Source organism: Carcharodon carcharias, chromosome 2 (genome assembly GCF_017639515.1).
Source record: "Carcharodon carcharias isolate sCarCar2 chromosome 2, sCarCar2.pri, whole genome shotgun sequence".
Lineage (NCBI taxonomy): Eukaryota > Metazoa > Chordata > Chondrichthyes > Lamniformes > Lamnidae > Carcharodon > Carcharodon carcharias.
Window position 1 is genome coordinate 158,924,051 of NC_054468.1, and position 12,921 is coordinate 158,936,971.

Here is a 12,921-nt window from a genome sequence, read left to right on the forward strand (position 1 = left end):
TAATTTTTCTCTCTTTCATGATACTTGCAAAGTTGCCCTTTAGAATTCTTCCTCTTGACTTTAAATCTCACGTCAGCCAATTTTTATATTTATAGGATTTGGTCAGTGGTTGAGAAGCAAAAAACAAATGTACAGATGAGCATCTATATATTTTTGACTTCTATGCCGCTATCACATTTTATGTCATGCAACCTGTACAATATGATGCTCGGTCAGATATAAAATCCACTGTAAAAGGCTGACCACATGGGACTTGGTCATTCATTATTATCCCAATTAATTATGATGTTTTCCTTCTACTTGCAGTTTGATGATCAGCAATGGTTTTATTTTATTTCCTTATGTACCCTATTTGTGTGCTTGTTATAGGATTCATTATGGTTATCCTGATACCATTAATGTTATACTTGCTGCAAGATTGTTTATGTGTAAAATAAAAAAAGTTGAAAGAAAACATTTCTAAAATTACACACATTTCCCTGTATACAATTGATATATTTTACCCTATTTAAATTGTGATCTGCAGGGACCTTGCTTTCTGCATGTTATGGGGTGAAAATATGCAACTGGATTTTGTAGCCCCCACTGGGGTGGGTTGGCAAGCCGGAGGGGCTGTAAAACTGGAGGTCATGCATGAATACCAACCTGCCCACCACCACTGCAATTTTATCAGTGGCGGAGGTGGTGTCCGGAGGTCCACCTGCACATGGGCCAATTGAGGCCCTTAAGGGGCATGGCGGTGGCAAAGGCCAAGTGTGCAGCCCAGCAGCGTTCACTGCTTGGGCTAGAATCCTGTCAAAGGGGTGGCATCTCCTTTTTGAGCCCCCATGTCCATGGGAGGACACATCCCCTCCCCCAAGGTCTTCCCACTCTGCGTTCACTGCCCCTTTCCCTGTCCACTGCAGTGTTCCCACCCGGTCCCCTGGGCCAGCCAACTAGCCCAGACAAGACCTCGGACTTAATTTGAAAGTCTAGGTCCATCGCCGCTCGCTTCTCTCTGGGAATGGGTGCGGTCCCAGCAGTGGCCACTGCTCCCCACAGCCCTGCTGGGACCAGAGAGCTGCTGGCCATTTGATTAGCCCACAGCTCTCCGAGGCGGGACTTCCTTCCTCAATGGGGAGGGAAATCCCATCTCAAGCCAGATGACCTGATGGCCGTTAAATGGCTGCGGAATAAGCAGGCTAAGTGGGGGTGGGCTCACTCCCAATTTATCCAACCCTGGGGTTTCTGCCCCTAAAGTGTAGCGATAGTGGGGTTATCCTGGACTGAAGAATTATTTCACTGTAGCCAATGGAGCTTATACTTAACAACTCCAGAACTTAGCTCTTCAGTACTGAGGATACGCACAGACCCTAATAAATGCTCAATAATAGCAAGAAATATATTGTTCAGCTTTATCTTGCATTATTGAGACTTTTACAAGTGAGAAAGAATTTCATGTTTTTATAGCTCAGCCCTGCAGTGATCAGTATAACCTTTACAGTAACTTAATGTAATCCTCTCAAGGTTTACAAAGAGGGCTGCCCCAATTCAGGTCATGTGCTGATGGAATTAAATTACTTCCCTAGATATGTTGACTTTTAAATGACGTCTTAAATCCTCAGGAGATTTGCACCACGGGTTCTACTGGCTGGTTGCGAAGCAACAGTGTCAATTTCAGGCAACCACTGACAGGTGAGTACTTGTGCCACGGGCTATCAGCACAATTACTGTCTCAGAATTTATGCATGTTGCTCAGACCAATAACAGTCACAATGTTGTGGTTAACGCAGCCATGATCCAAGCAGACCAACCTATTAAATGACTCCATGAAATAATGCCCTCAAATTGTACAAGTATAATGGGTACAGGCTGCAAAATCTGAATCTGTAGAAAATTAGCAATCTAAAGTAGAGATCAGAGAGCAAGAAAGTGGATTCAGTTAAATTAATCTGTATATGTTATAGTGAAAGAGACTCCAGTGAGGTTACGTGAGCCAGCAGAGGCCACTAAACCAGTGCTACTCCCAACAAATGGAGCTTCTCCACATACAGGCTCCTCTCGATCTACCTGCTTAGCAGCAGATACTTATGATGCCAATTGTTTTCTCAGCATTTGTCCAGGTCTCATGAGCACATCACCTGTGCCTTTTTGGGTATTGGAAGTTTTTGTAACGTGAACAGATTTCTACAGTCAGGTGATATTTCACACAGCAATTGAGTTATTTAACTGGGAACGCAAGGTAGGCAGTAGAATAGTGAAAAGTGAAATGGGAATTCTATCTACAAAGGGAGGTGCGGGAAATAGGCTGGGGCCCAGAAATGTGGGTGGGTGGGTGTCACAGGGCACATTCCCTGCACTTAAATGAAGAAGTCTGAGGTACCCAGATATTGGACCTCATTATAAAAAAGCTGATGTGGCATCAAAGTCTGCTAGTGTTATACCAGGCACTGCTAGCATCACAAGGGTCCAAAGGTTGATAAATCATGGAGAGCTAATCAGGGCGGTTGGAAGAGGGGGGCGATTGGCAGGGGAGGCCAGGATGAGTGAAGGAATATGGGAAGGGAAGCACTGAGGATTAGGAACAGCAGAGATCATGAATCGATGGTCACAGTTACAGCAACAAATGCTTCCTTGAATCTGAGGAGGGGGAGAACACTCATGCTCTGCTCCTCCCAGCACCACGTTCAGTTAAATTACTCATTCTTTGTTGCAGGGAATCCCTAGGGCTGGTTTATCCTGTGCAGCCTGCAATGGTGCTGGCTGCCTGAGGGGAAACCAATTTTGGAAATGTTTATTTGTATATGCAAAGGATCCAATGTTAGCCTCAGGTGTGGGTAAAGGCATCTATTCTTTCCTTTCCAATATGGTGTGCGGTGCAGTCCCAGCTAGAAATGTATGCGTGCTTTCTGTTTGCCATATCGTGGGCGTCATAAGCCAGTTAGCCTGGCCAATTAATGCAGTTCCCACAACAAAAACATGTCCTAATTAAAAGCAAAATTACAATCTCACAGAACACAGCATGATGGCTTGGGAAATGGAAAAATAGCACACTGACTGGGGATGACTATTATGAAGTTGGTGTCACATTGTTGGGCCAGGGTAAAGGAAGCCTCATTGTACATTCAACTGAACCATATTTAAAGTGCTTGAGTCTGACACCAGGACCCTGCAATGTAAATTGCTCCATATTCCTAGCTCTAACATTTCACGGTGATGAGCCCAAAATACACCATTAATAAAGGCAGCTGGGTGACCTTTGCCCAAGGCCTCAGTCGGTCCTTAATTGTACTTTGAGTGAGCAGAGTGAGCGGACATCATGAGTTCAGTTAGAAATCAGGCCCATGAACGGATTCTCTGTGGTGCTCCAATACCTTCTGTCCATGTCATTGCAATTCATTTTGCAAATATACAGCAACTTTCAGTTGGCACATAATTAAGTGGCTCCAAAATGTTTGCAACATAAAAATGGCACCAAATTCCAAATCGCCTGAACCATCAATTATATTGGATTAGATCATGTCTCCTTCCCCCTCAAAATGGTAGACTCAGCAGCAGTGGAGGAAACAATGACTAGGGTATTCTGCCTTTAAGATCTTAACTTTCAAAGTCAGGAACTTTCAAAAGTCAGGACATAGAAAAGATAAATGTAATTAATGTTGGGAAAGGCGACTCCAAGCAATTATTTTAAATTGTAGCACTTCAGTAAAACTGTGGCATTTATTGGGATGGGAGAACAGTTATTTATTTGAGACTTCCTGGTGGTTTAGTGAGTGTAGCACTAAGAAACACCAACCACAGTGTTCACACACAGTCTGCCTAATTGGGGTGCCAACTGGGAGACTACAATTGGCTTCAAAACACCAGGATTATGGTGTTGAAAGAACAACCATGGTTTCCATTCCTGATTATTAACCAGGGACTCCAGCTGGAAAGCACATGATGAACGTTAGATCCAAATAGAATCAGCCAGCTGCCTACCGACAGTATATACTATGGATGAGATGCTTGAAGGTAGCTGTGGAAGCATTCCTTAGCAAGAGTCAGCGACATAACATGAAGAGGGAGACAAGTTAAGAAGTTGGCAAATTTCTTATTTAATGATAAAGTATGAGCCATCCATTTTATAAAGCTTAATTTCATTCATAAGAATACATGCACACCATTAATTTAACTTTCATACATACCTTCACATAGGACTTCTCTGTGTCTATTAGTTCATGGATAACTTTCCGAAGTCTCTCTGCACCAGAGAGGTGTCGTGCTAGTGGCCTCAGATGTTGATCAAGGCTCTCCTTCTGTCCATCCATATCTGACGGTTGCAGTTCATATAAACTTCGACAGAATGTAGAAACCTGCTCTGCACTCTATGGGAGGGGAGAAAAGGGATAGTAAACAAAGTCAACTAACTGACAAGTTAACTGAACTATTCTATTATTGCATTAGATGAACTGAAAACTATATAGAATATTAGATCACTGAAGAGAAATTTACTATTTAATACCAATGGCAAAAGAAGAATAGTTTAAGGTATTTGACCATGGTCTTAGAATGCGGAGGGCTGATGTCTGAATTTTGCTAAGTTAGGTGATCCAAGCCGGTGTGGATTCAAGGGAAAGCAGCCAGCAGTCCTTGTTTCTGACTATTATTCAAAAACCTTTGTTGAAAGTGAAGGTGTGCAGCTGAGATGGAAGTCTAGCGCAACTGTGACCCATTTTGCTGTGGAAAGTCTTGCCAACGCGCCGTTTAAAATTGTTGCATAAATAGTGAATGCATTACATCTGGAAGTTTAATCAAAGAGTCAACATCTTCAGTAGAGAACGCAGGAGAAGAGCAGAGAGAAGAAAAAGGAAAAAAATTCTTGGCTTTGGACCAGCTCATGATTTATTTCAGTGAAAATCCATTGCTCAATAAAAAAACTTTTCAGTGAATAAAATTAATATTTCTCTTAATTAACTGACTGCAATTATTTTTGCATAGTTTTAAAACTGGCATTATGTACAAAATGTAAAGGTGATCTTAAAACTTCCTAGGTCAAACATAGGTGAGTTGCAGCCATTAATCTCCATTATATTCTCTTTAACTTTAAATTGTTTTCACAAAGATGAAATAATTTATAATTTTCTTTGCTTTTTAATACCTTGAACCCATTGCCTTCACTGTAACAAATATTCAAATAAATACCTGGGTGAGAATTGGACCCCAGCCTCTAAATATCCACATTAGTTTGTCACTGTCCTGTACTTCATAGACAAAGACAATAAAATGCGTTCAGTGCTGTGTAGAGAGAAACTAACAGATGCACACCACACCCTGAATCAACAGTGCCCTTGAGAGTCGAGCCTTTTGTGCATCACAGTTAGGCGTGTGTTCCACTGAATACCCAATAACATAGCAGATGTAATATGAAAAATTAGTGAATCAAAGCAGAGTTAAATATTATGGGCTGAGGGAAGATTTCCTCCATGCACTAAACAGGAATATTTTGACTATGTTTCAACTTTGGTACAAATAGCTAACAGAAGAAATCTTGCTACCACCCCCAGCAGTGTTACAGGTCTGTCTCACCTGAAGAAAACTGCAGGGCATAATTTTCTGTTTGGCGTGTGGGGGCGGGCCCCACACGCCGACGTGTAAAATGACGCATGGTGACGTCGGGCATGCGTCTGTTATTTTGATCTTCCATTCGCCAGGCGTGCGCTGGTGTTGGCTGCGAGCCCGCTGAACTGTCAAAGGCCTGTTAAGGCCATTAATCAAACAATTAAGGCAATTGAGAAAGCTGTCCGTCCAACCTTAAGGTTAGCGAGCAGGCAAAGAACCCAGACGGCCTTCGCATTTTTCATGAAACCTCAACCAAGGGTGGGTTAAGGTTTCATGAAGGGTGTATAAATATAATAAATATTTTTGGAACATTTGAAAAACATGTCCCAGCTCATGGGATGCTGTCACATGAGGGGACATGTGTAAATGATTTTTCAGCTTCTTTATTTGAAATTCACATTATGAAATTAATCTCCTTCTGCGCTCTTTCGCACACCCACACAGGGAGCGCTTCCAGGCGCGCGTCACGCTGGGTAGGCCTTAATTGGCCCGCTCACACAAAATGGCAACACACAGCTGATCGCAGGCAGCAATCAGCTCCACGCCCGCCCGCTCCCAACTGGCCTGCCTGACGGGGAGAAAATTCTCCCCCAGGTGATCATTGCAATAACAATTAGATTTGTGGCACGAGTCTTTAGTATCAATTAGAGAAAGGAACAGAAAGAAATAATATTCTTAAAAATGTCTCTCAGTTCAGTCAACTGGGTTAGTTATAATAATTAGGGTATGAAATTAAGCCCATTTATCCTGAATTTAATTTTTTAATATGCAATGTTCTATGGATGTTCCTCCATCTTGCCTTACTATTTTTCACCACTCCTCTCTTGATGCACATCACATGCTCTAGTTCCTTTTGAAACACAGTATCAGATAGTCATAGGTATACACCACTGTTCAAAATACATGGGGCAGTGGGCGAATTTGTCCCTGAACGTCCCCAAAAGGCATGGGAAAATTCAATCAAAGGGCGACCATTCAGAGAAAAGTCACCCCCCATATGTGGAACTGACAGATTCAATAAGGAGCTGCTCCTCCAACCACAAGCTGTTTCTCTCCCACGCTTGCTGCTGATAGGCTAGTGAGCCTATCAGCAACAAACACTGGAGACAAGGAGCCTATGATTGGAGAGGGGGCGAGCAGTAAGAAGGTGAGTTGCGGTACTCAGCCTGAGGTCTGGGGGAGAGGCAGCAAGAAGGTGGCTATATGGGGTGGGGGGTTGGTGGCAAGGAAGCAGCTATAGTGGGAGATGCAGTGATGGAATGGCTACAGCAAATGGAGAGACTGCAAAGGAAGGGAGAGGCTGTGTTGGAGGGGGAACTGTTTTAACCTGTCAACAAAGGAGTACTCAGCTAGCGTCAGGAAAGCATGAAGTCACTGAGGTAATGAGTTCCTTGCAAATTAATGTGGAGTCTCTGACTTAAGGCTGTTCAAGTTTGGGAGCTAGTGCTACTGCATGGGAAAAAGTGTAATGGATGCTATTGTAATGAATACTGTGTTAATTGGATAATTTAGTACTGAACAGTTTTATTTCACAAGTTAGATTTGCATTTGTGTGTTATCACATCTCAAAGTGTTTCATATATTGTGAATTACTTGAGGTGCAGGGTCTGTTTTAGAGACAAACATGCAACCATTGTGAATATACCAAGCCCTCAAACAGTAATGAACAACTTCCTTTTTTGTCCTGCTTTTCAGGATCTCGGGGAATCCCTAAGTGGTTTACTGTCAATGAAATGCTTTGGAAGTGTAGTTACTGTTGTAATGAAGGAAATATAATGAGGTAAACGATCAATTAATTTAGCAGATTCTTGGAGTAGGGAGTATAATCTAAAAGTAAGAACCAGATCTTTCAGGACTGTAATTAGGAAACACTTCTACACACAAGGGTGGTAGAAGTTTGGAATTCTCTTCTGCAAACAGCAATTGGTGCTAGATCAACATCAATGCTAGATCAATTGCTAAATTTAATTCTGAGATTATGATCTGAAATGCAGTAAAAGGGGTAGTAACTGACTGATTAGAATCTTTCAGCTTTGTGTATATACAACAAAAACGCATTAGCTATGACCTTACCAGTCTGTGGATAGTGTGATCAGGGTGATGGCTTTTTGTGTGTAGAATTGTGTGTCAGTTATTTCAAAAAAACTTTTTGTTATTAACTTATGCCTGTTGTTTTCTTGTGCCAATTTAAATACTTTAAATCTAGGAAATTAATGCATTCCTCCTCTGTTGTACCTTTAAGTTTAATGGAGGGGTCATAATTATTGATTAATTTTTCTAATTCTTCTTCTGCATGAGTCCAAAAACACCACAAATACAAAAGGTAATATTACTACTTGACTGCATCACCTAACAAAGGAGTTAGTGAGAATGAAAAAAGAGCCCCTGAAAACCAAAAAGTAGCCCCAAAAGTCAAAAGATAGCCCTCCAGCAAATCTCAAGAACAGCCTTCAAAAAAAATATTTTGACCCCTGGTACATTTATCATGAGCACTGTCGTATTACAAGGCAGGTAGGTGCTTATGCCTGCACAGAGACTACATGTTGTCCACTACTAACTTTCCTTTGGATCAGAATACAAAATGCCTGCAGGATGCTGCAAAGCTTTGCCGAGCACTATTATTTAAACCTACTTTCTGATGCATCGTCTGCCAGGAGTTGGGAGCACAGCAGCATTATGTACAAACAGCCATAATTACAGACAATTTTGAGATCATGGTTGGCAATGTAGCTTTTTTGTCAGCTCCAGGTGTTAGAATGGAGAGGACAAAAAATCTGCAAGTCCCCAATGAGACCACCAACTCAAAAAACCGATGTATGCTTGTTTTTTAATTCAACATTAATTATTGAAGGAACTATATATATTACTAAAACTTAGTGGTCAATGAAATATAACTAACCTACTGTATAGGTATTTATTAGCCACCACAGTGCTAGCCATTGCATGGACTTTATCAGGCAAATCATTGGACATGAAAGAGCTACAGATTTCTGTGTTGGAGCCCTTAACACTTGTAGTATTACACGTATAGCTCCATCAGTTGCCCAGTGGTAACGGCACGACCAAACAATAAGATCAGCAATTCCCCATCTGTAGCTGATAACAGGAATGGCAGAAGCTACAGGGCAATAATTAACCTCAGCAATCCATAGCTAACAAGAGGGGAAACAATTCCTATTGACATCCAGTAATTCCTGTTGGAAAGTGTATATATCTCAATACTGAATGCAGGCAGGATAAGATTTAGCTGCAATGCCATAGTCAAGTAGCTCATTTGTACTTAATCTCCAGGCTCACACATTAAGAGTAGCCATTTGAGTGAAGCCTTGCAGTCAGTTAGCACACATAGAATTGTACCCTACCAAGAGCTTAAAGCAGTGAAGAAGGGAGGAAAGGTAAGAAATTCACAAAACACCTGACATAGAATCTCACAGCACAGAAGCAAGCCATTAATTCCAGAGTTGAGTTCAGAGTGATTGCCCTTAACATCAAGACAGTATTTGACAGAGTATGGCATCAAGAAACCCTCACAAAATTGAAGTCAATGGGAATCAGGGGGACATCTCTCCATTGGCTGGAACCATGCCTGGCATAAAGGAAATTTTTTGTGGTTGTTGGGGGCCAAACAGCTCAACCCGGGATATAGATGGAGGAATTCCTCAGGGTACTGTCCTAGGCACAACCAATAACAGATGCTTTGTCACTGACCTTCCCTCTAACATAAGGTCAGAAGAGGGTATGTTCGTTGATGATTTCACAATGTTCAATACCATTCGCGGTTCCTCAGATCTGAAGCAGTCTGTGCCCACATGCAGCAAGACCTGGACAGTATTCAGGCTTGGGCTGATATTTGCACCACAGAAGTACTAGGCAAAGACAATCTCCAGCAAGAGAGAATTCAACCATTTCCCTTAATATTCAAATGCCATTACCATCATTGAATCCACCACTGTCTATGGCCTGGGGGTTACTTCACTAGAAACTTAACTGAACCAGCCAAAGACAAATGGTGGTTGCAAGAGTAGGTCAGAGGCTGGGAGTTCTGCAGAAAGTAATTCACTGCCCGACTCCCCAAAGCATGTCCACCATCTACAAGGAACAAGTCAGGAGTGTGACAGAATACTGCCATTTGCCTGGATGAGTGCAGTTCTAACACTCAAGAAGCTCAACACCATCCAAGACAAAGCTGCCTGTTTAATTGGCACCCTTTTCACCAACTTCAACTTTCACTCTCCACCACCAACACAGTGGCAACAGTGTGTACCATCTACAAGATGCACTGCAGAAACTTGCCAAAGCTCCTCCAAAAGTACCTTCCAAATACCCAACCTCAACCACTTAAAAGGCCGAGGGCAGCAGACTCATGGGATCACCACCACCTGCAAACTCCCCTCCAAGTCACCCACCATCCTGACTTGGAAATATATCACCGTTCCTTCACTGTCGCTGGGTCAAAATCCTGGAATTCCCTCCCTAACAGCACCTATACCACATGGACTGCCACGGTTCAAGAAGGTAGCTCACTACCAACTTCTTGAAGTCAATTCGGGATGGGCAATAAATGCTAGCCCAGCCAGTAATGTTCACATTCCCAAGAATGAATAAATTTTAAAAAGCTTGGTTGACTCTTTGAAAGAGCTGTCCAATTCATCCAGCTCTGATGTTCTTTCCCCATAGCCCTACAAATTTTCCCTTTTCAAGTATATAGCCGATGCTTTTTTGAAAGTTATTATTGAATCTGCTTTCTTCCATACAATGCATTCTAGATTGCAACAACTTAATGCATAAAATGATTTCATCCATCTCCCCTGTTTTTGCAATCCTATTTTATTAAAATAAAACAATATACCCCAACAAAAATATTGAAACGGAAAAAGGTGCTGCAAAACTACCTTAAAACCACAGCTGCTGTGTGCATTGAATAGGTTGCGTTAGTCAAGGTAAACATTGCACAGATACACAACACAATATGTTGAACAATATATACCAAGTCAAAGGTACACAAATATTTTATTTGGGAAACCTGTTCCGCTGTGAATAGTTTGTATTTGTTATGCATTAAACAACTGCAAATATATGGCTATGAAAAGTTAAAACAATGGGGGGATTTTAAAATCCCAGGGTAGGTGGAGAGGAACAAAGTTAAAATCTATACCTACTTCCAGTTTAACTGGGGAAGGTTGGGGAGGCAGGTGAGTACCTGCTCAACAGACGAATCAATAATTTTGTGTCAGTAAAGCTGTGTATCTCAAATTTTAGCAGCCATTTGCATTTAGAAGCTGTAGACTAGGTTTTCTAGGGCACAGAAAGCCCAACAGTTAAAAGGAAATGGGGATCACTAGGTCTAGGAGTTATGCTTTTCCAGCACTGCTTGTGGGTCAAGTGGAGTAGGGCTGCTTCCCCCAGTCCTGCAATCTAACCACCGCACAATATCTCAATCTGGCTGGCTGCTGGGCAGGAAATGGAGAGAAATAAAATAATCAAATGTGGTCCTTCTGTTAAATTCAGTAAAACCTCCACTTTCTCGATCATTAGGTCATCCCTGCTCACTCCCTGTAAATATTAGGGCCAATAAATGTTATAATTGAAGCCATTTTTAATGCACTATATTCACCAATTAAAGAAATATTATCGATTTGTAGAGCTTGAGGCCAGTGTTAATATTTTGCGTTAATGTGGCTAAAACAACAGATAAAGCAATCCGTTGATTTAGTGAAGCACGAAGATCAGATTTGAAACGTTTGTGCTTGAAAACAACTTTTATATTTTGGCAATTCTTTGTTCTACCATACTTTAGCTAATATTTGGAATTCACTGGAAAACAGCTTACATTTAAATTGCACTTTTTATGTAAGAAAATGTTCCAAGGAGTTTCACAGGGGTGTTAATAAGACTGAAATTGACACCGTGCCAAAAAGCGGAGCGATTATAGGGTGACTAAAACTTTGGTCAACAAGGTATGTTTTACGGAGCATCTTAGGAGAATGAGGTGGAATGGTTTAGGAAAGAAAATCCATGCATTAGGGTCTAAACAGTAGAAGGTATAGATACCAATGGTGACAAAGAGAATATGGGATTCACAAGGGGCCAGTGAGGGAGAGTTTTTTTAATATATTCATTTGTGGGATGTGCGTGTTGCTGGCTGGGCCAGCATTTATTGCCCTCCCTAACTGCCCTTGAGAAGATGATGGTAAGCGGCCTTCTTGAACCGCTGCAGTCCCTGTAGTGTAGGTACACCCACAGTACTGTTAGGGAGGGAAATTGAGGATATTAACCTTGTGACAGTGAAGGAACCGCGATATATTTCCAAATCAGGATGGTGGGTGGCTTGGAGGGGCACTTCCAGGTGGTGATGTTCCCAGCTATCTGCTGCCCTTGTCCTTATAGATAGTAGCAGTCATGGGTTTGGAAGGTGCTGCCTAAGTAGCCTTGGTGCAGAGGTCCTGAAGAGTTGTAGAGCTGGAGGAGGTTATAGAATTGAGAGTGGTGAGGCCACAGGGAGATTTAAATACTTTGGCTCTTGATCAATCAACACCTGTAAGTCAGCAAGACTGGGATAATGGGTGAGCTTGACTTGTTGCAGGTAAGGAAACAGGGAGCAGAGTTTTAGATAAACTCATGTTTATGAAGTGTGGATGATTTTGGAATTGTTGAATTGGGAAGTAACAAAAGCATGGATGAGTGTTTCATCCCAGTTGATCTAAGGCAGGATAGAGATGGATTATAGTGTCGGAATTAGGCAGTTGGGGTCCAAAGCTTATGTCAAGGTATCATACGACATTGAGGATGCAAATAGTCTTGTTCAGCCTGAGACCATGACCGGGGAATGACATAGAATGGGTAGCAAGGGGATTGTGTTTCTGGATGGGACCAAACAAGGAACAAAGAAAAGTACAGCACAGGAACAGGCCCTTCAGCCCTCCAAGCCTGCGCCGATCATATTGCCCATCAACTAAAACATTTTGCACTTCCGGGGTCCGTATCCCTCTATTCCCATCCTATTCATGTATTTGTCAAGCTGCCTCTTAAACACCACGATCGTCCCTGCTTCCACCACCTCCTCTGGCAGCAAATTCCAGACACTCACTATCGTCTGTGTAAAAAACTTGCCCCGCACATCTCCTCTATAGATTTTTCCTCTCACCTTAAATCTATGTCCCTTAGTAATTGACTCTTTCACCCTGGGAAAAAGCTTCTGACTATCTACTTTGTCCATGCCACTCATAATTTTGTAAACTTCTATCAAGTCGCCCCTCAATCTCTGTCGCTCTAGTGAGAACAATCCGAGTTTCTTCAACCTCTCCTCATAGCTAATAACCTCCAGACCAGGCAGCAACCTGG

General features: G+C 42.1%; 1 protein-coding gene across 6 annotated transcripts in view; it reads right to left on the reverse strand.

Annotated features, from left to right (window-relative positions):
* LOC121293889 (T-lymphoma invasion and metastasis-inducing protein 2-like) overlaps nucleotides 1-12,921 on the reverse strand; it is a 385,212-nt gene that overhangs the window by 60,427 nt on the left and 311,864 nt on the right. For all 6 annotated transcript variants that reach the window (XM_041217341.1, XM_041217335.1, XM_041217350.1 and 3 more), the window contains one exon: nucleotides 4,167-4,346. In XM_041217341.1, the coding sequence (XP_041073275.1) occupies nucleotides 4,167-4,346 (180 nt within the window). The remainder of the gene's footprint in view (nucleotides 1-4,166; nucleotides 4,347-12,921) is intronic.